At 49.2% G+C, this 27,093-nt stretch overlaps 1 protein-coding gene across 2 annotated transcripts in view; it reads right to left on the reverse strand.

Moving 5' to 3' along the window:
- The window catches only part of ATP9B (ATPase phospholipid transporting 9B (putative)), a 3,609,114-nt gene that overhangs the window by 270,369 nt on the left and 3,311,652 nt on the right, over positions 1–27,093 (reverse strand). For both annotated transcript variants that reach the window (XM_069620656.1, XM_069620655.1), the window contains exon 23: positions 8,584–8,648. In XM_069620656.1, coding sequence (XP_069476757.1) covers positions 8,584–8,648 — 65 coding nt within the window. The remainder of the gene's footprint in view (positions 1–8,583; positions 8,649–27,093) is intronic.

Consider the following 27,093-nt stretch of genomic DNA (forward strand, 5'->3'; position numbering starts at 1 on the left):
GCACCCCAACACAACAAGAACACCTAAGAAAACCCAATCCTACAAGATAGCGCAAAAACACCCACCTTAACCACAACAATGCGATAATAACGTCCCAACCAACTGCCATTGACAGTACACCACACACTTAGGGCCCCTAGTCCAGCCAGACTGAAACCCTGCAGCACACCAACACTACCCCTGGGGACCCCTAGTCCCTGCCAACTGCATCACTGCAGCACCACACTGCCACCGGGGACCCCTCGTCCCTGCCAACTGCATAACCACAGCACCACAACTCTCCCCTAAAGGACCCCATGTCCAGCCTAACTGCTCCACCACAGCCTACCAACACTACACCGCAGGACCCATAGTCCAGCCAAACTGCACATGCAGCAATACACCCACGTCACCACTACGGACCCATACCAGTCCGGCTGTCTTTGCAGTAACACCTACTCTTACAACTACTGACCCCTAGTCCAGTCCGGCTGCCTTTGCAGCAACACCTACTCTCACCACATGGGGCCCCAGACCCCATGCCGACTGCACACACTCTACACCCATACTCACTGCCATCACAATGAAAACAGAGACACACTGACAACAAAAGCCAATATCATTACTAAAATTAAAAGTCTCTTAAGATTTCACCAAGTGATGGAAGTTACAATAATGTGGAACATTTTCCCAAGTCACACACTCGCAAGTCCTTATGGGGACCAACCCCTTAGTTCACCTCACCCGCGAGTCCAGGTCAAAGACCAATCATGCCCCACCTGTAAGGAAAAATACATGTTAGTTTTAATGTACCCGCAATTAAAAACATAAGGTACAATTTTAAATCTCAAATGCACCCGCAAACCACGAGTCCCAACACCCAACTAAACACACCTGCAAGAATAAACAGGTTAACCAAGAGATGCATTCATCAACGGATAGCATATCATCTGAAAACATTTCTGTAAAATACCACAGGGCCACAACATAAACGTACACATACTCACGCACACCGGCCCACAGGACTCACACATATGAAACAGGCCACAACATAAACACTAGACACCATACAAACTGGCCTGAACATGACTTCTGCTGTCCAAGTGTCCCACGCAGCAACGCGTAGTCCTCCTCATGTCGCACAGCTGACGAAACCAAAACATGAGTCTTCCAAAGTTATGTCCACTGATTTCAAAGAACACACTACCTCCATGATCTCCTTGTGACAAGTCCCCAGGGAAAATCCACACATCTGCTCCACGAAATCTCCGGGCTGTCCACACACACCATTACTGGGATCCATTACTGGGATCCGATACTGCCCAGACAATTCACAAATGCATACTGCTGCTTCCACAGGGTTTAGACCGGTGCGCCCGCCTACCGGCAGATCTCTGTTCCGATAACGGAAACTTGAGACTGCACAACTCACTGCACGCCTTGATAGCAGTATGCTCCGAAACTTCCTCTGCTGCGCAGTCCACACACACAGAACGTTCGAGTTCTGAACGCAATTGAGTTCCGCGTTCCAGCAGCTGACGCTGGAACGCATGACATCTGAAGGGCAATGTCATCATTCCCTTTGCATCGCTGCTGAGGCTACATCTCCGCCCCTCGTCGATGGCAGCAAGCTCGGCGGAGTCCATGACGCCGGGGAATACACACCCCAACGCCCTCCACCACGGCCAGCACTTAGGTGCAGCCTCCTGCTGGTAGGCACATGGCGAATCCGACTCCTGAAGACTCTCCAGAAGCCTGCGGTCAGGCGCCCCATAAACCAGGCACCGGCTCGCCATATTAGCACGCCGGCTGTAGCGTGCTACGCCGGACACCTACCGGCTGCCGACCATCCTTGACCGCGCTAAGTGCCTGATCACCCACAGGACCCAGTTCAGTGCCCTGTCATGCGCCGCCTTCTCCCTCACTTAAGCGGCACCTGGTAAGACACTCCTTTACGCGCAATGGAGACCAGGATGAGCACAGACCTGTCCAGAGCCGGGGCACAAAACTGCCAAAACCCACAGCACCGCCCGGCCTGCTTGGGTCCTCTCTGCTGGTGCACTCAACCAGAGCCGCCCAGCACCACACACCGACTTGTGTGCCGACTCAATTCCTCATATCAGCACCACCCGGCCTGCTGAAACGGTATCTGCAGCCCAGTAAAACAACACTGGATCAAAGCCTGCTGGCATCTTCATGGGACATGAACTCAATGGAGGGCGATGTATCCTGGCTCCGCACTGTCCCCTCCTCGACAGGATCCCATCCTCGTCGCCAGTGTAATATCTTGGTACCTGAAGTAACACCCGGACCAGCAAGTAAGATATTTGTAGGTTTATTGCATGTTAGTTGCCAGGAACAAAATCGGCATGTCCCTTCAATCCAGCATAACTCTCAACTGTAAATCTTAGAAAGAGCTTTCAGAGCATAACATCCCCAACACTCCACACGCTCTGACATCAGTACATTCCATACAACAGTGATGTCACCACCTCACCTGAGATGCACATTACAACAGGCCACTTTCAAAGCACTGTGTATCACCCACCGAGCCATCCAGAAGAAAGGCCCAGAGTTCCTCCAACAGAAACTGTCGCTTTACCAACCAAACAGACCCCTGAGATCTGTCACTGCTTGACTTCTGGTGATTCCCCCTTTCAACTCCACCAGATTAGGAGGCATCTCCTTCTCGGTCCAAGCAGTGACTATCTGGAATTCCATCCCCCTCGAGCTCTCCCTCCAAGAGGACCACCTTGCCTTCAGAAAAGCCCTTAAAACCTGGCTTTTCCCTCCCACTCCATGATTGCCTGAGTCCCTCGGTATCAGTGGAAATTACTGAGAAAAAAAAGTTCGACCTATACAAAAAGGTCTAAGTGCATGACACCAAAGGTTCGAACACCAAAAGTTCGAACCTTTGGTGGCATGCATTTAAACAAAAAAAAAAAATTACACTGCGGGGGCTGCCCCCCGCAGCAACCTGCTGACCATAGTATACAGTAAAAAAAACAAATAAATAAAATAAAACGGGGGCTGCGAGGGTGTCCCCCGCAACACCCTGCTCACTACACTGTACAGTATAGTGAGCAGGGTGTTGCAGGGGACACACAACACCCCGCTCACTATACCAGAGAGTATAGTGAGCTAGGGTTGCAGGAAGAATCCCCTGCAGCTGCCCGAAAAAAAAAAAAACAAACAAACAAACAAAAGGACCCTGCGGCACCGGTTCCCGTTCACAAAAGTGAAAGGGAACTGCCGCAAGTTAAGTAGGTTGTGCGTGGGGGTGTGTTGGGGGTGTGTTGGGGGTGTGGGTGGGGGGGTGGGTTTTGTAGTGTTTTTAATAATATGTTTGCATGGGAAATGTACGAACATTTTGTGTTCGTGCATTTCCCATGTAAACATTTCCGTCACAGTAAAAGAAGCTGCGGTTGGATCACACAGATCCAGTCCCTCTCAACTGATCTAACCCAACCCCCCCTCCCCCCTCCCACCCTCTGGGGCGGCCGGCCAAGGTCCTGTAGCAGGGTAGATCCCATCACAGACGGGACATCCCACCCCTTCACCCAGTTAAGGTGATGTGGGCAGGGGGAGATCTGCCTCCACTGTGCACCAGTATCACCCAGCCAGACATACATTGCTACCACCTACTACCAATAGCAGGTTACCTCCCCTGTGCACTCCCGAGGAAGCTTGTGTTCTAACTCTAGCTCCAGAGTGACCATTCGGCCTAACCTTGATGCACTCTAAAAATAGCTACTGCATAAGTAGTGTGTTGCTCTCCAATCACGAGAACCCCGTTGGTCAGCGTATAACTCTAATAATCTGAGGATGTGGGCGATAGCTTGCACTCAGATAAATTCTAGAGCCGGGCAACATCTGGCAAGTGATGGCTCATAACAGGGCAATCTGTCGCACTAAGCTGTATTTAGAGGCGGGCAAGGGGTTAAACTTAGATAGCCTCACGAGCCAGCCATGGCACCACCCACCCTTAGACGGCTGTAACGCTGAGGAATGGTTTGATCCTTTGATTAACTTTGGGGGCAGGCAATGTGTCATTCCTATTTGAATTTACAGCTGGGCAATATGTTGATCTCTGATGGCCTCACAGCAGGGTAATGGATGGGACGAAGATGGGCTCTGGGTGTGCCCAGCACCACACCTTGACAAATCTGGGAGTGGGCAATATATTGGACTTCACTTTTATGGGATGAGTTTTATGGTCAGGCATTATTTTGCACTTAGATGGCCCCAGAGCTGGACATTTTATCACACTTTATGGATTTTAGGGGCGGGCTAGGGGCTGTTTCCAGATAACTTTACAGCTGGGCAAGGTGTGGCGGTCTGAAGGACCCACATCTGGGCAATGTGTTGCACCATAGGGACTTAGGCGAGGGCACTGTGTGGCACTCCGATGGAACTCGGGGGTAGGCATTGTATCACACTCTTATGGAGGCTGGGGGTGGGCAGTGCATGGCACTGGATGGATTTGAGACCATAAACATGATGCACTTAGATGGCTTTAGAGCTGGACAATGGGTTGCACTCAATGACTCTGGAACTGGTCAAGGAGTTGCACTCCAATGAATGGTAGGGGGCGGGCAATGAGTCATATCTCGTCATATTGGGGGGTAAAGGGTGGCACTTAAACTAATGTTGACCTGCATATCTATATCTATCGCACTTCATGTTCATGGAACCACACCCGCACAAATCCACCCGCATACGCCAAACCACAACACAAAGCACAACATCTCTACCATCAGAATGCAGCTCCTGTTCATGAAAGAATTTGATAGTTTGCTGCACACTTAATGACTATCACTCTTGCATACCCTCTCTAGACTACTACCTAAAATCCGTCCTCATACCAGCTCGACATGGGTGGCAAACAGGGACTTGGCCTCCACTTGTTATCTTCGTTTGGGCCAGTATGCAAACACGCATCCTATCACCTCCTCAATAATCTCATACATGGACTCCGGTCCCCCGAGGGCGTTCAAACAATCAGCGCGGTGTAACCATACTAAAGGTCAAAGGAATCGAAAAGGATAGCAGGCAGGTGGAGTCCTACTCTTCAATAGATTCTGCCTGCTACTCCTGAATGATAGTAATGGGAGATTTTTAACGTTTAGGTGTACAGGAGGCCGTATGCTCAACATGGCAATTTAAATATACAGTATAAGCACAGCCCATGAAAGGATATTTTCTTTTCATCTTTACTTCCTATAAAGATTAGGCCAATTCCATTGCACCTCCTCCCTCCCATTGGACACAAAGAACAGAATGTGTCATATGAGACCCTGTGAGATCTACTTGAAGGGAGACCAATCCATGTGTGAGAAACAATGTATTTTGCTCACATGTTTGCATTTCTTACAGCAGGATGCATTTATCAGATTTGTATTCTCTTTTTCTCTCTCTCTCTCTCTCTCTCTCTCTCTCTCTCTCTCTCTCTCTCTCTCTCATCCAGTATACTTCTATAGTATGCAAGACGTGAAAAGGACTGAGATGAGGAAGAATAGGGATGACTATCATGAAGATCCAAATCAAGAAACTGTGATGAGGAAGAGGCGTGGATCTGAAGGGGTAACTCAGACAAACCTATCTGAACGGCCTAGTCTTCAGCCACAGACTTTACCAGATCCAGATATAAAAACTGACAACGGACCCACCCAAATGTCAGATGCTCCGGAGAGAAATGCGAGAGGGACCGGTGCTAGGTGAGAAAAGCAGTAGGAGTATATCCAGGCGAGGGGACGCTGAAGTGGCGGTCTCCACCAGACACGCTGAGCAAATCAAGAGGCTGGCTGGGAAAAGCACCAGGAGCGAAGCACTGCAGGACCACATAGTCCGACTGGAAGAAAAATGCTGAACAGGGTCAGAAGCTGCAGAGCCGCTGTAGCAAGCCGAGAGGAGCCCTAGAGTGCCGGCAAAGCAGAGAAAGACTCGAGGGGAAGCCTGTGATCGACCGCAGGACTGCAGCCAAGACCCTCAAGGTATCTGGGTGGCTGAGCCTATGGTTGGGGGTCCCTAGAGGGTAGAGGAAACCCAAAAACCAACAGTATATGGAAAGTGGAGGAAAGAGGATAACACCTACGAGACACTAAGAGAAACATTATTCACTGTACTGTAACGAGGGGAATACGGTCGGGACCCTTACAAAAAAAGGACACATTTGGTAACAAGAATATCCAATTTTCCTTGTGACAGTACTTGGAGGGAAGGTAACCCAGGGCGTTCAAATAAGAAGGGAGAAAGTGAAGAGAACTGTGAGAATAATACATTTGAGCGCAGTACTTGGCAGGAGAGTAACCCAAGTCTGCATGTGAAATCAAGAGACTGTAAAGAGAACTGTGAGAGTAATACATATGGCGAGTAAACCAAGTCTGTGTTTGGGACTAAAGGACCTGAAAGAAAAGGGAATAAGTTCTGTCAGCCATGGTCAAGGGCCCACCCGAGTTGGGAGAAGCATCCAAAATCCTCTTCTACATCCCAGTGTCTGGAAAAAGGAAACAATGATTGCAAAAACAGGGTCCATGACCCAGCACAGCTTGGGGAAGTATCCAGGCCAGTCTTCTTTGTTGCAGTGCCTGGGTGAAAGAAACCAGGACTGCCCAACCAGGATCAGGGACCCACCACAGCTTGGAGGAGAATCCAAGCCACTCTTCTTCATCCCAGTGCCTGGGAGAAGGAAACCAGGACTGCCAACCAGGGTCAGGGACCTACCAATGCTTGCAGGAGTATCGAAGACCCTCTTCTTCATCCCAGTGCCTGGGAGAAGGAAACCAGGACTGCACCCTTATGAGTAGAATATCGGTAATTGCAAAGTCAAGCAAAAAATTGTTTCTCCATCTCCATTCCATCAGCCTTACTAAGTTGGGGGCCAATTTTCACTTACATTTTGGGAACCTGACTGAAGTGGTTGCCGCCATCATTGACAGGCTAGGACTGGGCAATGTTTATAAGGAGTGTAGACACTTCAGCAATAGGAGTGATTTTCATCTGGTTCACCATGAGATACAGAACATTTCTGATTTTCTGATTCTGCTGGACTCAGATTCGGAACAAGATTTATTCGGGATTGATTGGGGCTTTCACTAGAGATTTGTAAAGATATTCTGAATGGGCACAAATATCGTGAAACTTATTTGGTTAAAATATGATCAGTCCGTAGCAAGGGTTTGTGCAATGGCTACTTATCACAACACCAGGCGGTGCAACGCCGAACATATCCAGAAAAATCAAATATTGTGATATGGGGCGGTACTGGAACGTGATGTGGTAAGAATTCAACTTTTTTAAAGAAAGAAGGCAAAGGTACTAAGTGAAGGAGTGAAAAGGACAAAGAAATTAATGTTTAACAGTTTTCAAGATTCAAAGTGTTATTAACTTGCTCATGTGAGTAGAGTAAAAGGAAGAAGAAATGCATGCTGCTAGTTTATGAATTATGCCCTTGCTTTTTAGATTTACATTTCTTGGTTTCTTTCATGACATCAAAAAATGGACACTTTGATGGTGGCCGTAAATTCCATTGAAAGTCCGCTTACATGTACACTTACGTGGAGGGAATCCTCTCGGTGCATTTCTTTTCCATGGATGGGTGTATATTCCGACATTCTGAATGGAAAACCGGACAGACCCGGGTTTGCAGAACATCCACCCCTCATGAAAACAATCGTTAATGTTGTCTGCAATGTCTGTGCATTGCAGGTGGCATCTACTCCCAATGGACTCGGCCTGTTTGTTGCAGGTACAAAATCCAGCGGGATTTCGCCTCTCAGCAGTATTAAAATCAATGTGGGCAGAGATGCATGTGCATATTATGCATGGAGCTGGTTTGGAAGGTGGATGCTGACTTTTCAAACTACCCTCTTGCCCAAACCCCATGCAGAAAATGCACCAAATTTGCACGGTTCGTAATTCACCTGCAGATATTGCACCTCTGCCAGTGAATTTATCAAACGCTTTCCCCTCATCTCGCAACAAAATAAATGATACCTAAAGTGGTTTTCTATTTGAAACAGGGCTTAAAGGGGAACATCTTATTTCTGCTTTTTTTAACGAAGCTTAGGTCCGTGTGTTTTTAATCAGTGCCAAGTTTTGTAATATTTTCTGTCAAGAATAAAGCAAAAACAAAATAGTAGCATGCACACATTTGGGGAGCAAAAAAGGTTTCAGGCGGCAGCAAGACAGAGTCAAGCAAAGCGTGAAAGATGGAAAGGCAAAGAGGACAGAGTTATTAGTGTAGTCGTTTTTAAAATAGTACAAGTATTTAAAGCCCAAACAAATACAAGAGAAAAGTATTTTCAAAGCGCTTGGAACAGATAACTTGCAATTATACATAACATATAAAAAATACAAGCTTAAACAAATGACAGATCTTAATTTTTAAAAACTAAAAACCCGAGGCCTACTACTAGATCGTTTAAAAATTTGGGCTTATGATGCTTGGCAATAAATCTAAGAACAAATAAGCACAACGTTTAAATAGTATATTCATGTGTTTTATAATAACTCTACAAAAGGGCAAAATTAAACGTGGAGGACTGTTCAACACTTGTATCCTCGACACAACAAAGTTTCCTCTTAAAACATATTGTCAGTCACCTTTCCCTCGATTCCAACTCCACAATCTGCAGCCTGGATCATGCTGACATCATTTCCCCCATCACCTGAAGAAAAAACATTCAGCTATGAATAGGTTTCCAAAGCAGCCATACAGTTATCTTTGGAGAGCATATGGCTCTTCAGTATGCAATTAAAACATAATTTTCCTTTGTTTAGCACATTTTTAGCAGCAGGAAAGTATACGCCTGTCTGAGAAAGGCTCGGGTTATTTGCCCATTCCTAGCAATCATCATTATTCTAGTCCATTTCTTCATTGCCACAATCATTGCTCTTGGACTGTGTGTCCAGCTTGGAGGAAGACAAATGACTTGTTATTTAAGATGTGCTTCCTCCCGGACTACAATATGGTACAAATACCCCCAATCCACCCTGACACTCAAGTAGCTATGCAGCAAATAGACCCAATGGCAAACGGACCTATCATCAAACAGTTTTGTGGGGAGGGGATGCTCGCATTTGGTGGTGCAGGGGTCAATTACAGAGGAAATACACCTTTTCCTGGCAAATCAGAAATAGATGCTTTTATAAGGATCTTAAAACAGCTACTGTTAAACGGAAGAGAGAACATGAGGTTATAAACTAGACAGGACAGGGATAATAAAAGTCTGCAAAATACTTTATATGGGCTGAAAGGCTAGGACTTTTAGGAGTAAAGTAGATGAAAGAACATATATAATGTGTTGAGCAGCTATGTAGTAGCCTGGGCTTTTAAAAATACATAGAGATCTTAATGACCAGCCCAACAAACTCTGAAGACCTCGGCAATATGCTGCACCAAAGTTATTTTTCCAACCAAAGGTTCTGACGTCAATCTGCAAGTGACAATGACATCTTGTTGCTCGCGGTCTCCAATTCTTGAGGTCTGGGATTAACTAACTTTAATTTGGAAGTAGAGATTTTAATCCTGTCTCTTAAATTTTAAAGTCTCGTTATTTTCCCCTTCACAGGCAATCCCGTTTATGGCCAAGATAGAAAAAGTTACTCACCACAGCGACTTCTGTACTTCTAGTCCATAGTCTCCTTTCCACCATACTTATGGGTGTTCGTCATAGGGGACAGGACCAGAACACTTTCTGTACAGCAGAAAAGGACTATTTCCCTTTAGAAATGTAGCATTGGAGACCACCAGGGGGCACGGACCAGCATGCCTGTGCTGTGAGGGACCTCTGTGCACTACCGCAACCCAGGGCAGCCTGAGATGGAGTAAAGGCGTATTCCTGGGTGAAAGGTTCTCTGAACGGGGGCAGAGGTCCCAGTGCCAGCGTGGTGGTCAGCAGGAGTAGAGGAGTATGAGGCACAGGCACGCAGCAGGACACTGACATCCCCGCGTCCTTCAGTGGATTGAGAAAGCGGGAGAAGAAGGCTCCTGGTGTCAGGTTCCCATTTAGCATTTCATGCAGAAAGGTTGAGAGCTTTAAGTTTATTGTTTATGAAAGGAATCCAGGGGCAAGAATATTCTTTCCTTAACCTCCCCTTTCAGGAAACTGGAGTGGTACCAATCCAAGATGGTGGGCATGCAGAGGGGCAATGATTGGCTCTGGGAAGTTACTGAGATAGTTTTGAATCTAAGGAATATTCTAAACTGCCTTTCATTCAAGTCAAGTCCAAGGAAGGTCACAGCTACACAAGGATCCAGAATTTTTTTTTTAGAGTTTACTGAAGTTTAGCAGAAGTGAGGAACAAGAAAGAAGAAAACCACTGCCTGAGAGATTCAATGACAGAACACACAGATAAGTGACGTTTGAAACTTGAAGAATGTAATGTTTAAAAAGCCACACTATGGAAAATAAGTACTGAAGTGGGTATCTTTAAAAGAATTGCCTTTCGGAAGGAAAACGAATTTGAGACTGTAACACGTAATGTTTTGGTTATGTTCTTTTTTAAAAAAAAAAAAAAAACTTTATTTAGGCTATGCAAGCAAGTCGCCACAAGACCAACATAACATCATAGAATATCAGATATTACAATCATTTCAGGACATTATTACACAGATCTGGATACGATCAGTCCAAGGCGCCTCAAAAGAGTTGGGGAAGTCAGGAAAAGTCATAAGAAAAGGTTGGGGACACAATTTTCCTGTCAGGTACCACATAACAGAACAGTACATCAGTTTGGGGGTTGCTTGGCCAAATACATTCTAAACTCCATGCAAATGTCTTTGGGCATGGCGGTACAGACCCACGTACATCTCCTCATGAAACTTCACCGCTTCGGACTCTTAAGTACCTCATCCCAAAAGCTCAACAGTTTGGTGCAGCTCCGAAACATGTGCATATGATCAGCAGTTTGGGAACAACACCTTGGACATACATGAGAGTCATTACTATACTTTGCCCATAATCTGTCAAGAGTGCAATACAGTACGTTAAGTAATTTTAACTGCATACGTTTAAATCTAGCATTTAGTGATACCCTTTTGATATGGAGACACATTTTCTTCCACCGGTAATCGGTTAACATCATGCCCAAATTATCCACCCACTGGGTTATTGCCTTGGGAGCAGGGTGTTGTCCCCCACTCAACACAATTTTATACAGTGTAGAAAGCAATTTTACGACAGCCTGCTGAATTGGCGATGAACGCAAGCTGAGTTCCCGGGAATCCAGGACCAATCCGAGAGAGTAAGAAATATGACTTCTGGGAATATATCAGCCAGCGCCCAAAATCCCAGTTTCTTCCACTGTGTTGCAAGCGATCCGCACCATGTAGGACCTAGACCCGGGAATTTCTACAACGGTAGCCATTTATAGTATGGGTGGGTGATGCCCATTCTGACAAAGATTGTCCGCCAGGTACTAACCGCAGCCAACACCGGATAATACGGGCAGTCGCCGTGGTATTTAGGATCTATAATCAAGGTTCTACGATCAGCCTCCTCTGCCGCCAGTTCCTCAAGTCTAAAATGAGGCAGTTGAGAGTCGCCGCCGTACCAGTAGGTGGAAAACTGGGCCGGGGGTGCCAGCCAATAGACCTCAAAATGCAGTGCCATGAAACCTCCATTATCATATGGAAGTGCCATTTTTGTCAATTTCTTCCGGACAGCAACGGAATGCCAAAGGAATTATACCAGCAAAGTATTGTACTTAAAAAAAACGCTTGCTAGGCCATATAGGTATGGTAACAAATATGTATAATAGCTTGGACAAGAGAATCATCTTAACCAGTGCCATTCTGCCAGCGAGTGTAATGGAAAGCAACGTCCACTTTGCTAATTTAATATCTTCCTGTTGGTCTTGTGGTAGATCGTTTTCCTGTAGAAGAGCGGCTTTGTCCCTGGTCACCATTTCTCCCATATATGTTATTTTATACGGGGCCCAGCGTAGGTGATATTCATCTTTAGGTTCTCTTGTACATTTAGTTAAGGGAAAGATCTCTGACTTTGTGTAATTTATCACAAAGCACGAGAGTTCACACACACGTGTGATGTCTCCGGGGTCTCTAATGTATAACAGGACATCATCCGCTTATGGAGAGATTTCAGGTGGGCCTTTTAGTCATATACCGCTTTGTATATGGCAATCCCGGATGAAGTCCACCATAGGCTCAATGGCCAGAGCAAAGAATATGGGAGACAAAGGGCAGCCCTGACGAGTGCCCCTTCCCAACACAATTAGTTCTGAGAGGTCTGAGTTCACACAGACCCTGGCCAATGGGAGGGTGTACAGGAGTCTAATATATCGGAGTATCTCAGTCCCCAGACCCATTTTTTTCTCAAGTACTAAAAACAAGTATTGCCATGAGACCATATCAAATGCATTCTGGGCGTCGATTGTCACAGCCACTGCCTCGGCTGCCGAGTTCATCCTGGCTAATACATTGAACAGACGCCGGATACTAAGTGAAGTGGATTTGCCCGGGACAAAACCCGCATGGTCCCAATGGATCATGTGGGGCAGTAAAGGAAGCAGGCAGTTTGCCAATGTTTTAGCATACATTTTCAAGCCCACATTCATCAATGAGAGGGGACGATAAAAGCCGCATTAATTATCTAGTTTGTTTGGCTTGAGAAAGACAGTTATAATAGCTTCCCGTAGATATTCAGGGAGTATCGAGTTTTCAAGAGATTCTTCCCACACTTCGAGGGGATGCAGAACTAGTAGGGCGTGGTATTCCTGGTAAAATTCAGTGGACAGTCCATCAGAACCAGGAGTCTTCCCTTTAGGCAACTCTGTAATCACTGCTGTCAGTTCCTCTGTCATTAGGGAAGTATTTATTGGGTCCCTAGCCCCAGAACTCAACCAGGATAACGGTATGTTCTCAAGTAGAGCATGTATTGCTCTATCCCCATGAGCTGTATTAGCCGTGTATAGAGCCTCATAGAAACTACAAAAGACCTCAATGGTTGTCACTGTGTATCCATTTGGTTGCCCCTTGCCTGTTGAGAATGCAGTCAATGCGGGCTGGTCCCCTTTCTATTTTTACAACACCCTTGCTAGTGTTCTACCCGGTCTCTCCCCCTCTCCATATTTCCGAGCTGCTACCGGATGTGCGAAATACCTAACCTCTCATGTAGCATGAGATCTATACTGTTCCAACTCCGCTCAAATTGACTCTAATATATGAGGGTCTGGGGATCGAGCTTATTCAGTCTCCACAGCCTTCAAGCCGGCTTCACATTCCTTAAAATCCCTCCTGATTATGTTAAGAACTCCCGCTTCTCTGGAAATAGCCATACCCCTCACGTAGAGCTTGAATGCTTGCCACGGGTGCTCTTAGAGGTAGCCTCAGCTGAATTACAGGCAAAAAAAGTTTTGATGTCGGATCTGAAGTCCACCTTAAAGACAATATCTGTCTGGTTTAAATCTCCACGATCTGCCCAGATTGTACGAGGCATTCAGATCGAGAGTCAGCACCAACTGGGAGTGGTCAGAGTTTGTGGGAGTATATCTGTATTCCTGGCATTGCTGACCAAGGAGGAAGAGATTAAGAACATATCAATGCCCAAGGACATATCGTGCACCGACGAGCAAAAGGTATACTCCCGATCAGTGGCATGTAGCAACCGCCAAATGTCTTTCAAACATAGGGAGACCATATGGTCAGTCAGGGTGCGTGCCACATTGGAGCGAGGCCTGGGGTAAGTGTGTAATCAAGAGTTTGGTCCAGTATTAGATTCATATCCCCTCCCCAGACAATAGGGACCCCTACATGCGCAGTTAGTAACGCTGCCACTGCATCGAAGTACTCCGGGGTATCAGAATTCTGGACATATGTGTTCTCCAATAATAGCTCTAGCCACTCTATAACGCACAGGACAATCACGTGACGTCCCTCAGTATCTACATACACCTTCTTTTTAGTAAAGCGCACCGATTTATGGACAAACGTCATGACAACGCAAGACTGTGTGGAAGTGGAAGTAGTGGAAAACTGGGCCGGGGGTGCCAGCCAATAGACCTCAAAATGCAGTGCCATGAAACCTCCATTATCATATGGAAGTGCCATTTTTGTCAATTTCTTCCGGACAGCAACGGAATGCCAAAGGAATTGTACCAGCAAAGTATTGTACTTATAAAAAAACGCTTGCTAGGCCATATAGGTATGGTAACAAATATGTATAATAGCTTGGACAAGAGAATCATCTTAACCAGTGCCAGTCTGCCAGCCAGTGTAATGGAAAGCAACGTCCACTTTGCTAATTTAATATCTACCTGTTGGTCTTGTGGTAGATTGTTTTCCTGTAGAAGAGCGGCTTTGTCCCTGGTCACCATTTCTCCCATATATGTTATTTTATGGGAATAAAGTATCTGATGGTTCCCCATTGGGTTGCAACTCCCCGACATGTACCTGACAGAGCGTGTGTTTCTTGCATTAGCAATATCTCTACTTTGTGTCTATTCACATATGTCAATCTTCAGTGCCTTGGTGAAATTCCCCAGCCCCCTAACGTTACAGTTCATCCTGATGGTCTGCATTGCATTAGTACAATTTTATTATGACAATTTGTCATGATCGTCCCGGTCTTCCAAATTCCCCCGTTCCCATATTGTTGTCTGTGAGTGCTCGCTTGCAAATAACTTTTTATATTTTCGGCCAACCCAACCAGGTGCACCGGTTCCACTCCACCACTTGTACGACACTGGATAACCACCAAGATACTCAGTAACCTCCCCCTGAACCTCAATTCCACCCCCAACCAGCAGTGTAGTACCCCCCTCATCCTCACTCCTCCCATCCCAAATCCCTGGAACCAACCATAAAAATAACCACAGCAACAAATACCAAGCAATTGCAATGGGGTTTACTGCTGCCGTTGTGCCTCAGCTTGAGCTGTTAGTAAGCCAGATACATCATAGTGACTTAAGCTGAACAATAAGTACAATGCCGTCCTAATCATGGCAGGACTACTTATACACATATGGAGAGAAATTGTCAACCCGGTAGCTGGTCATCAGCCTTCACACCCCTCTGGTCTGGCAGGGGGATCTGGGCCTCAATGAATTTCATAGCTTCCTAAGGGACTGTGAAAAAGTAAATCTTCCCTCAGAACTGGAAATGGAGGCGTGCCAGGAACAGCATAGCATTCCCGAAGTAATTTCTTGACTCCAGTAAATTGAAGTCACTCTTGTTGAACTGCTACCCAAAAGTCTGGCAAGATTCAGATAATTTGGGATCCCAATTGCAGTTCTCTTTTGTCCATGGTCACTTTAAGAAGTTGATCCCGGTCTCGAAAGCTTATAATCTTTGCAATAATAGGATGTGGACAATCCCCTGGTTTAGGTCTGGGAGCCAAAGCACAGTGCACTCTTTCCACTGCAAAAAAGGGGGACAATTGCGGGACATCAAGAAGGTCTTTCAATAATGGCTCAACCGCCTGCTCCATACTGCCAGATAGTGCGTCCTCCGGAACCCCAGCGATGCATATATTATTCCTTTGGGACCAGGAGTCTAGATCCTCGCACTTATTCTTGATGACTTTCATGTGCTTCCATCAGTGTGTTCACTGCTGCCTGCAGACCCAGCAAGTTGTCCTCAGTGGCACCTATTCGTTCTTCAGCTTCATTAATACGAAGTACCTCCTTTGCTAGTTGTGCACGTATAGACGTAACATTTGCAGTAATGTCATCAAGTTTTTCATGGACTGTTGAAAACCCTCCCCCACCACTCCCAGCAGGTTCTTCGGGGGGGCAAGCAGGAGGGATCGCACCAGGTATCGCTCCAGCACAGGGCAAACTAACTCCACGCCCACAGCGCAACAGTGGGAGGACAAAAACTGTGTATAATGGGTCAACCGCTGCACTCCCCAGCACTTCAAGCAACACAGATAGGGCGGCAGGCACCAGCAGAACTATGTTGCACCTAAATATGACATGCATTACTTACTGTAATAGCATTTCTGATGATTGTCTCTGCTTAGATTCACATGCTGTGCATATAGTCTGACATCCAGTGGTAATCGCGGGAGTATTGCATCTTTCTTTCGAGGATCGAAAGAGAACGTCGACATGGGCGTGACCAACACTATCCGTGACGTGTGGTGTACACAAAATCCCTCACGGGTCGAGGTCCCTCTGATTGTGTTTTTTTCTTCAGTGAGGGAGCCTTCTGACCAACGAGAGTACAGAGAGAGAGAAGGTGTAAGATGTCTATGTTCCTTCTACTCCATGAGTGAAGGAAGGGTGGGAGCATGTGAATCTAAGCAGATACAATCATCAGAAATGCTATTACGGTAAGTAATGCATGTCTTCTGATGCTTGTTAATCTGCTTAGAATCATATGCTGTTCATAGACTAGCGAGCAGTACCCAGAGATGGTGGTGGGATGTGTGACGGAACAGTAGCAAAGAGATGTCTTAGCACCACCTGTCCCACCTGAGAATAAGACCTAGAGCATGTATCGAGGCAGTAGTGTTGTGTAAAGGTGTGTACAGAACTCCAGGTATCTGCTTTACAAATGGACTCAAGAGGAACATTTGCAATGAATGGTGTGGAAGCCCCTGTGCCCCGAGCAGAGTGTGCTCTAGGCTTCAAGGGCAGATCTCTCTCGGCAAGAATGTAGCCCAGTGTGAGGCAGTTTACGATACACTTTGAAATAGCTGATTTAGAGACAGGGTCCCCTTCTCTGCCAGCTGCTACTGAAATGAAAAACTGGTTTGTTTTTCTTAGTGGTTTTGTCTTCTCCAGATAATAGATCATTGCTCTCCTCACATCAAGCGTGTGGAGGCTTCTTTCTACCACGTTAGTGGGATTTTGGAAAAAGGTGGGTAGTTCTATTGATTGGATCACATGGAACTTTGAAATACATTTAAGCGCAAAACGTGGGTGAGTGCACAGGACCACTGTAGCCTTGTGAATCATTACAAATGGGTCTTGAACTGAAAAGGCATGCAGTTCACTAACTCTCCTTATTGATGTGATGGCCACCAAGAAGGCGGTCTTGTAGGTGAGTGCTTTAAGGCTAGCTTTTTGCAGAGGTTCAAAGGGAGTTCCATTAGTCTAGTAAGTACAACGTTAAGGTCCCATCCGGGAGCTGGGTTGGAAATAGGGGGATGAAGTCTTTTTACCCCCTCCATAAATATCTTGATACTGGAACTTTCAACCACAAAACTTTCTTCTGGGACATGATGTATGCTGAAAGTGCAGCTAAGTAGTCTTTTACGGAATTTAAAACCAGGCCTAAATCTAGTAGATGAGTTAGGTACAGGACAATATGTGTTGGTGTGCATTCAATAGGATTGATGCCCTTGCCAATATACCAGATGACAAAGTGTTTCCATTTGCTGGAGTAGCAATGTCTGCTGTTAGGTTTTCGTGCTGTCCATGCATCTTTGAGGAAGTTGGAGGTGCCCTATGACCTCAGGAGCTAGGCCGCTAAGTTGAGAGTTTACAGGCATGGAAGAAGTGTTGCCCCCTGTCTTGTAACAGCTTGTTGTACGGGCATGGCAGCTGCCTGGGAGGGTAGACCGACATTGCCATTAGATGAGAGAATCAAGGTTGGCGGGCCCACATCGGTGGCCACCAGAATCATTGCAGCTGGTTCCTGGTGCATCCTGTGCACTATCTTGTTGAGCAGGGGAGTCGGGGGGTGGGGGTTGGGGGGAAACGTAAACAAATTTCCCTGACCATGTTATCCAGAGCCTGTTCCATTTGGAGCGATTCTGCGGGTACCTGGAGGAGTAATCTGGGCATTGTGCGTTCTCCAGAGTTGCGGACAAGTCAATCTCTGGGAAGCCCCAGTCTGCGAAGACATTGAGAACAATGTCTTTAAGTAATCGTCACTCGTATTCTACGGGTAGTGGGAAGTCTCTGCTGAGTACTTCCGCCAGAAGATTGAGTTCCACTGTGTTTAAGAGCCCATTTGCATATGGATAGCCCTTGTCCAGGTAATACATGGCCGTGGTACAGTCTGTGAGGACTAGGATGGTCTTCCCCTGGAGGTATGTTTAGAATGCCTTCAGGGCTTTAAACGCTGCTAGCAGTTCCAACAGGTTTATGTAGTTGGTTGCTACCGCTGGGGACCACACGTCGTGTGCCGTCTGATGAAGGAGGTGAGTGTTACGCTCATCTGGTATCTACGGAGACGCCACCCGGCCCTGGCTGGATGATTTGCACTCTCGAACCCTCTCCCGGTCCCTTTGTAAGGCCTCTGGTTAAAGATGGGTCTGCAATATAGGAGAGCTGGAGATTCAATACCAGATTGTCTTTATGTTTTCCCACCTCCCTTAGCCTCAACTCCTTCCTCCCCCTTGGGCCTTCTCCTCATCTTAATATTGTAAGAGGTGGATACTCCGTCCTGCTCCTTGTGGCAGGGGCGCGTAGACATGGGGGGCGAGCAGCGACCAAGTTACTTCACTGGTGCAAGCCCCCCTGTGGAAATCCAGGCCTGCTGCAAATCCGTAGGTTTGCTGCTTTACAGTCTTTATATGCAGTTCTTTTGTTCCTCTTAGTTCGAATAATAATGTCTTGCTTCTTTCCTTTTAGGTATGGAAAGGTATTTTGGTGTTGTCATGCAGTTTGAAGATGAGAATGGGCCGCTAGGCGAAAGCGCGGTGTGCGCGATACTGTCCGGTGAGTAATGTTCGATGCGCGGCGCTGTTTTGCCTTTTATATTGCTAACCTGTGTCTTTTCTCTCCTTGCAGGTTGCGATGTTCCTCGCCGAGCGCCGTAATGTTCCAGCAATGATCCTGACCAGGAGATGACTACGCAGGTAAGAATTGTGTGGCTTTCTTCATTCGGGAGGAAACGTGAGTGAACGCTTACTAATGCTGTCTTTCTTTCTCCTCTTTCCAGGTTATGGTATTCCAGGATGCATGCAGTGCCGGATGATGGAGTTCATACCTTCAGGTGAGTGGAACTGAAGTCAGCGATTGATTGAAGACAGGATACTTACTGTTCCAGGTAAGTTTCGTAGTGTTCTTTCTCTCTCTGCAGGTCCTTGGGTTCAGGTAAGCTGGCATCAAAGAACTGAGCACGGTGAGCGTTACGCTGCCCACAGCAGAATAACGCAAAGCATGTTCTGCTGTTTGGGTGTGGTTTAAATAGTCTCAGGTAAAATAGTCCAGGTAAAATAGTCCCAGGCCTGCCACACCCAAAGTAGTCCAGGTAAAGTAGTCCCAGGCCTGCCACACCCAAAAGACTAGACCGCAAAGTTCAGTTCCTTGTAACTGAGCTATGTGTGTGCCTCCATGTTGGCTGAACCCCCCCCCCCTCTGCCCCTCCCACAAGTTAAATAGTGCCATTCTAATGTTGGTCTTCATGATGGTTATTGTTATGTCTTGGAGGTCGTGTAGCAGGAACAAGTTACTTACCTGTAACTGTTGTTCTCCAGCATGGGTCTGGCATGGATTCACATGCTCATGAATATTCCCCGTCGTCAGGCTGGGAATCCTCGGTAAAGAAAAATCAGTATCAGTTTCGTTTCTGATCTGTCTTTCGTAGTAGTAACCAATCACTGATCTCTGCGTCATACTGACCACAGCCAATGCCTGCCCTCTCCCTAAGCCCCGCCTCTGGCAGCCATCCTCAGATTTGGTAGCACGTGAAGTGGCAGTATGACCAAGTGAAGAGCCGCAGAGGGGTAGGCGGGAGGGTTCGCATGTGAATCCATGCCAGACCCATGCTGGAGAACAACAGTTACAGGTAAGTAACTTGTTCCTTCTCCAGCATGGGCTCTGGCATGGATTCACATGCTCATGAATAAAAGAATACATAGCAGTACACACATGCACAACCACGGGAGGTGGCAACAGGCTCAACATTAAGCAATAAAACAACTCAACATTAAGCATCTCTTACCTCCTCACCAGGCTCACCTTAAGCGAACAGGTTGCGCAGCACTGCCTGGCCGACCCTGGACTCCTCCCTGGAATCCCGGTCGACGCAGTAGAATTTCGTGAAGGTGTGCGTCGACCTCCATGTAGCAGCCCTGCAGATATCCAGCAGGGGCACACCAGATAGGAACGCCGTGGTAGCTGCGATCGCTCTGGTGGAATGGGCTCTCGGACAGCCGGGCAGCGGTCGGTTTGCCAACTGATGACAGTACATGATACAGCCGGAGAGCCATCTGGAAATGGAAGCCTTTGAGAGAGCCTTCCCCTGATTGACAGGTCCAAAGTTCACAAAAAGTTGTGACGTCTTCCGAAAACTCTTTGTGCGGTCCACGTAGAACTTCAGCGCTCTAGCCACATCCAGCGAGTGCAAAGTCCTTTCAGGAAACATCAAGGGTTTGTTGAGGTGGAAGTCCGACGGCACCTTGGGCATGAAGGAGCGGGGTGCGTCCTGAGCACTACCCTCGTGTCGTGAAAAGTCAAATATGGGGGCTTGCAGGAAAGGGCCTGGATCTCTCCCACCCGTCGTGCGGAGGTGATGGCCACAAGAAAAAACGCTGTTTTCCACGACAAGAACTTGAACGGAGCTGAGTGCAGAGGCTCGAACGGAGGTCCCATGAGCTTGGTCAGCACCATGTTGAGCTCCCATGCCGGGGCCAGAGCCTTCACCGGCGGGAATGATCTGAACAGTCCCTTCATGAATTCTTTCACCAGACAATGAGACCACAAAGACGTCCATCCCGTGGTTCTGGTGTATCGGGAGATCGCAGCAAGATGAATCTTGATGGAAGCGTGCGCCAGTCCAGCCTTGGCCAGCGTCAGTAGGTACGGCAGTACTTGAGGAGCCGTAATCCGTAGAGGGTTAATCTTCTGTGTGTGGCACCAGACAGAGAACCTCTTCCATTTGTGTCCGTAGCATTTAAGAGTTGAGGACGCCCTGGCCTTTGCAAGAACCTCTCTGCAGTCAGCCGGTATGTCGTAACCTCCAAACTCTAGTGCTGCAGGAACCAGGCCTGCAAGTTCAGCGACTTCGGGTCGTGATGGAGGATGGCGCCTCCTTCCCTGGAGAGAAGATCCGCGTCCACTGGCAGCTTGATTGACGGGGACGCTGACAAGTCCAGAAGGTCCGGGAACCATATCTGCCTCGGCCACGCAGGTGCGACTAGGATCATACTGTACCGTGACCTCTTGAGCTGGTTGATGAGACGGATCAGCAACGGCAATGGAGGGAACGCGTATAGAAACAGGCCCTCCCAGGGGAACGAGAAAGCATCGCCCATGCTCCTCGGCTGGGGAAACCTGCTGGCGAACCTCTGGCACTTGGAGTTCGTCGCCGTCGCGAACAGATCGATCTGGGGTGTGCCCCACCGTCGGAAGAGGCGGTCCACTAGATCCTGTCGTAGTTCCCACTCGTGGCACGAGCGCAGCTCTCTGCTGAGCGAGTCGGCGATGGTGTTTTTTATTCCTGCCAGATGAAATGGCACCAGAAACATCCCTTGGGCGACGGCCCAATGCCACAGATCCTGCGCCTCCTTGGACAGGGCTGGGGATCTGGTACCGCCCTGCTTCCTGATGTAGAACATGGTGGTGGTGTTGTCGGTGAAGATCCTCACCACCTTGCCCTTGAGGGACGGAAGAAAGGACCTGAGGGCCCAAAACACTGCACGGATCTCCAGGACGTTGATATGGAGGGACTTCTCCGTCGGAAGCCAAAGGCCTCTCGCGTGCAGATTTTCGGTGTGCACTCCCCACCCTTCCAGGGAGGCATCCGTGGTCACTGTCTTCTGGTGGCCCGGGGTCTGGAAGTCCATGCCCGCCGTCAGATGCGCGCGGGTGCCCCACCACCGGATCGCTCGTCGGAAACTCTCGTCGAGTGTGATCCTGTCCTCGAAGCTGCCCGTCGTCTGGATCCAGCGAGCGTCCAGGAACTCCTGTAACGGGCGCATCCGAAAGCCTGCACAGGCGGATGAGATAAATGCAAGAAGACGACATTCCGAGGAGGGATTTGATGGACCTCACCCTGGCCGCGTCCGCAACCAGCACCCGCTGCACCTTGCCCAAGATGGCCCTCGTCCTTTCCTCCGACAGCGAGGCCAGAAGCGCCACTGTGTCGAGTTTCACTCCCAGAAACAGTGCGTCTTGCGCGGGCACCAGGTGGGACTTGGCGTAGTTTATGGAGACTCCCAGGTCCGTGAGTAGTTGGACGGACCTCGCCGTGTGCTCCGCGGCGAGCTCCCTTGTCTTTGCTCGGATGAAACAGTCGTCCAGGTAGGGGTAGACGTGGATCCCCTCCAGGCGCCGCCGCGCCGCCACTGGTGCGAGGCACATGGTGAACACCCTGGGTGCCGACCTCAATCCGAAGGGAAGGGCTCTGAACTGGTAGAGACGCCCTTGGACCACGAATCTGAGAAACTTTCGGTGTCCCTTTAGGATGGGGATATGGAAGTAAGCATCCTCCAAATCCAACGACGACAGGAAATCGCCCTCCTCCAGCTGACCCAGGACGTGCTGGAGGGTGACCATCCGGAACTTCTGTGCCTTGATGAATTTGTTCAGTCGTCGTAGGTCCAGGATGGGACACCATCCTCCTGTCTTCTTGTTCACGAGGAAGTATCTTGAGTAAACTCCGGAGCCCCAAAGCCTCTTTGGGACGAGCTCGATGGCGCCTTTCTTGAGCATCGCCTTTACCTCCAAGAGAAGTTGAGGGACGTGATGTTCCTTCCTGGCCACGGGGGGGGGGGAACGCGCGGGCACTTCTTTAGAAACTCGAGCGCGTGACCCTGGGCCAGGGCGTCCAGCACCCAACGGTCGGTGGAGATGGACTCCCACACGCTGACGAAGTTCGCCAGCCGGCCTCCCACCGGGGTGCTTCGGTGGGGGCCCAACCCCACGGCCGGTTCATTCCTGCTTCGACGAGGCTTTGCCGCCTTGTCCTCCCTGGCAACGACGGCAGGGTCCGCCCGACTTGCCTCGTCCCCTGTAGGCTTCCTGTGACGACGAACAGGCCGCTTGACGGTAGGTGGAATATTTGCCGCCGGAACCTTTGGAGGCACCCTGCTTGCCTCCGGTGCTCCGAAAGGGCGGCCGTCGTTGCTGGAGAACACCAAGAGCCCGGGCCGTCTCTGTGTCCGTCTTGATGGCTTGCAGGGAATCGTCCACTGTTTTCCCAAACAGGTTGCTCCCATCGAACGGCATGTCCAAACCTCTGGTCTGCACGTCCTGCCGGAAGTCCGTTGCCTTGAGCCATCCACGCCGTCTAAGGCACACGCCGTTGCCCAACTTGCGAAACCCAGTGTCAGTGATGTCCGTCGCTATCGTAATGGCGTGGTCCGACGCCACTTCTCCTTCCTGCAAGATCTTTAGGGCCTCCACCCTCTTGTCGTCCGGAAGTCAGTCCAGCAGGGGGGCGATCTTGTACCACAACTCCCTGTCGTAGCGGGCTACGATAGCCAAGGCGTTGGCAGCCTTAATCGTCGTCGCTGCCGATGAGATGACTCTGCGTCCCATCGTGTCCAATTTCTTTCCCTCGCCGTCCGGGTGGGAGGTTGACATAGAGGCCGATGCCCCCCTGCTTTCTTCCTGGCCGCCGCAGAGACGACCGAGTCCGGGGTCGGCTGTGCCCGAAGGCACAAGGGGGACGCGTCCGGGACCCGGTACTTCTTCTCGTACCGGTCCCTTCTCACAGGCGTTGTGGATGGGTTCTTGAGGAGGGCGAGACCCTCATCCGCTTGGTCTCGCGCCGTCGATAAAGGAAACCTTCCTTCTTCTTCTCTCCCGTCAGAGCTGGAAAAGCTTGGATGCCCTGGCGATCATGGCATGAAACGATCCAATCTCGTCGGGCGGGGAAGCCCGGGGAGGAGGTGACGACGGAAGATCCTCGTTGTAAACTTTGTCATCTGTACCCGTCACGGCCGTGTCCGTCCCCGTATCATCCCCACGGGTTGTGGACGGGGAGGAGGGCTGAGCAGGGCGTGCTGGTTGAAAAGGAGGTGGAGGATGAATCCTTCTTCTCTTAGGAGGAGGGCTCCCAGAAGGGCCTGGCTCCGGGTCCCCCGTCGGGAGCGGTTTCTCCGTTGGTGGTAACGGCAATCTCGTCCTTATCTCCGAGCATAAGGACTGTATAGCCAACAAAATGGCAGCCGAGTTGTCTTGCGGCACTGGTTGAGCGGATTCCGACAGGCGGTCAGGAACCTCGTCGGCACCCTCGACGTTCTCGTCGTCTCCTACGTTGGGGGCCCCCCCGATGGGCTGGTCTTCTTCCACGCCAATGCCGTGGCTTAAGACTTCGATCAGCTCCTCTTCAGAGGTTGAGGCCGAATCCACGATGGCCTCCTGCCCCCCCGTTTTTCTTCTCCGTCTGAGGTTTCACGGGGGGTCCTGTCGATGGGCTTGAAAGAGGACTCCCTCCGCGGTGGCAGGGAGACTCTGGACCCCGAGGTCGCCTCCACTGGTGTAGCCTCCACAGGCTGAACCAGGGCCGCTGCGACTGTCTCGATAGAGGCCTTGGTCGTGTGGATCAAGGCTTTCACCACCCTAGGTGCGCTCACCGCCTTCTCCTTGGGGGAGGGTCACCGCCTCGCTCCCCCTCCTATGGGGCCTTCGAGCTCGACCGGGGCCTCTCCAGAAGCTTCGCCGGGTGCTCGGACTTCCTCTTACCCGAGCCAGAGCGTTGGCTCGTGGTTGATGGCGCCGGGGAGGTTGTGCCCTGCCTGGCAGCCGAAGAGCCCGACCGTTCGCCGCTCCCGGTGCCAGCGGACTCACGGTGCTTGGCCTTCTGTTGGGCCCACGTCGCCGGGGCGCCTTCAAAGCTCTTAGAAGACCACTCGCACTTCTTCTTTTTCTCGCCTGACGGGCTCTTCCCTTCCAGTCAGTTGGCGAGACGCAGATGGCGGTCCTTCATGGTCCGCTCCGACATGTTCACCGAGATGGGCCTGAGAAACTTCTGGAGTCCTCCAAAAGCGTGGCTCGACGAAATCTTCACCCTTGAGGGGCGTAGAAGAATCCGACACGGGTCCCCGTTGATCGGATAAAGAAACGGTGGAGCTTGAGGCTCTTTTGACCGAAAAAAGAGAGAATTTTCCCATGAAAAAGCGCGAAAATGCACTAAAGCTCGAGAGCAATAGCACAAGGATCCCAACACTTGAACGTGCGGTAAAAATCTGAGGATGGCTGCCAGAGGTGGGGCTTAGGGAGAGGGCAGTCATTGGCTGTGGTCAGTATGACGCAGAGATCAGTGATTGGTTACTACTACGAAAGACAGATCAGAAACAACACTGATACTGATTTTTCTTTACCGAGGAGTCCCAGCCTGACGACGGGAATATTCATGAGCATGTGAATCCATGCCAGACCCCATGCTGGAGAACGAGGATACTACAGGGAGACTACAAATATCACTCTCTGTGCAGCCCTTGAGGCCACAGGTGGGAGATGATCTTCAGGAGCGACGAACTTCTGGGAACCCCTGGGCCACTGCAAATAAACACAATTTAAGTAATTAGCCACAACAATAATCACAAACCAAACAACAAGAAAGGAACGGTCTTACCAATGGCTGATAGATGTGGTTCAGTTAAACCTAGTGAGGGATTCCGGGACCCACCAGTGTCTTGCCTTCGATGCAGGTTGTTCCTCCCAAAAAGGTAGGTGAAGTTCTTGAAGGCACCGGGCCCACCTGTTGATGGAGTCCACCAAGAAGTCCAGAAAAAACAAAACCAAGGCGAGTACCAGAATGGAAGACCAAAGGCAGTCCGTGATTCTTAACCAGAGTTCCAATATCCAAGAGCCAGAACACAGGGCAATCCAAGAAACAGTCCGTGAAACAATCCAAAGGTCGAATTCCAAATGAGCCAAATACGAACGTAGCGCCAAACAGTAGTCACGAGAACAGCTGTGAAGCACTGAACACTCGTATCCGAGCGTTTAAATAGTGGCGCTAAGTTTGTCTTCTGGTCATGTGGTCCGCACCCGCATCACGTGATCGTGTTGTTGTTACACGTGAGTGGGAGGTGTCGGCCACGTGACGCAGAAGCAGGAAACAGGGCCGATCCCGCAACCACCACGGAATACGCCAATGGAGCGGGCGTCCGCAGTGGTGGGCTGGCCGTTGGCGCTGCCGCCCTGGAACATGGGAAGAAGGCAGCGGTGGGTCCCGGATCCTAGCCTGCGGATGGGGCATAGTGGAGGTATGGGGTCTGGGGCTTTGGGGGGTGACATCGGGAACAACAGGAACTCCTAGGGACGTGACAGTTATGAGTACCCAATAACTGATTGCCTACGCTGATCGATTGTCCTGCATAGGAAGTTTGTCTGCTTGCATGTATCTGCAAATACACGTATGCCATATGGGAATTAGCCCTCTTATCTAGTGATTCCATGCTGTACTTATGCCAATACATTTCTTTTCTTGGAAAACAAATGTCCCAAACCTACCTAGATACCTCGTATGAGCTTCCTTCCATCCAACAGTCGCCACCAGGTTTCTAGGTAGTCACCCACACTACCTAAGTTACACTCGTAGCAGACCTCTCAGCGAGTTGCGCTGCCAGGCACCTGCCTCACTCTACCTACACATCATACCTACACCCGCACCTCTATCTCAACATGCACACCTCCCACACACAAAACCTCTTTTTAGTCCTAGTTTACATCATTCTCGCTAGCATTACTGCCTACCTACTAACCGCAATGCATCCCCACATCCACATAATAGAACCAAGGAATGCCACGACACTTGCTACTCCCCCCAAAATGCTGGTGAACCAGCTCAGGCAGCAAAGACTCAGAACACGTACGCACCCTTCAGAATATATCACCACACCCATGAAGGTAACACACAGGAACTCACGCCTAGGATCACGCACCTTAGCTAAGGCATGCCACCTTCCCTCTGCAACTGCCCATAAACGCCCTACTAGGGTAAAGACCCTATCGCCCCCTAGACATCATAATACAAAAAAGACTACTCTCACTACCGACATCAGGCCACCGCAATAAAAAAAAAAACAACATCTCAAATGTGCGCTACTAAATGTTCGCTCACTCAACGCCCATGCAATAGAAGTTAATGACCTTATCATCATGCAAGACCTAGATATCTTAGCCAAAACAGAAACCTGGTTACATATAGCCTCTGGCCCTTCTATTAACTTAGCCATACCACCAGGCTATTCGATCCTGAGACAGGACAGACCAGCCAAATCGGGTGGTGGGGGTCGCACT

This window comes from Ambystoma mexicanum, chromosome 5q (genome assembly GCF_040938575.1).
Source record: "Ambystoma mexicanum isolate Mex_15411 chromosome 5q, UKY_AmexF1_1, whole genome shotgun sequence".
Taxonomy (NCBI): domain Eukaryota; kingdom Metazoa; phylum Chordata; class Amphibia; order Caudata; family Ambystomatidae; genus Ambystoma; species Ambystoma mexicanum.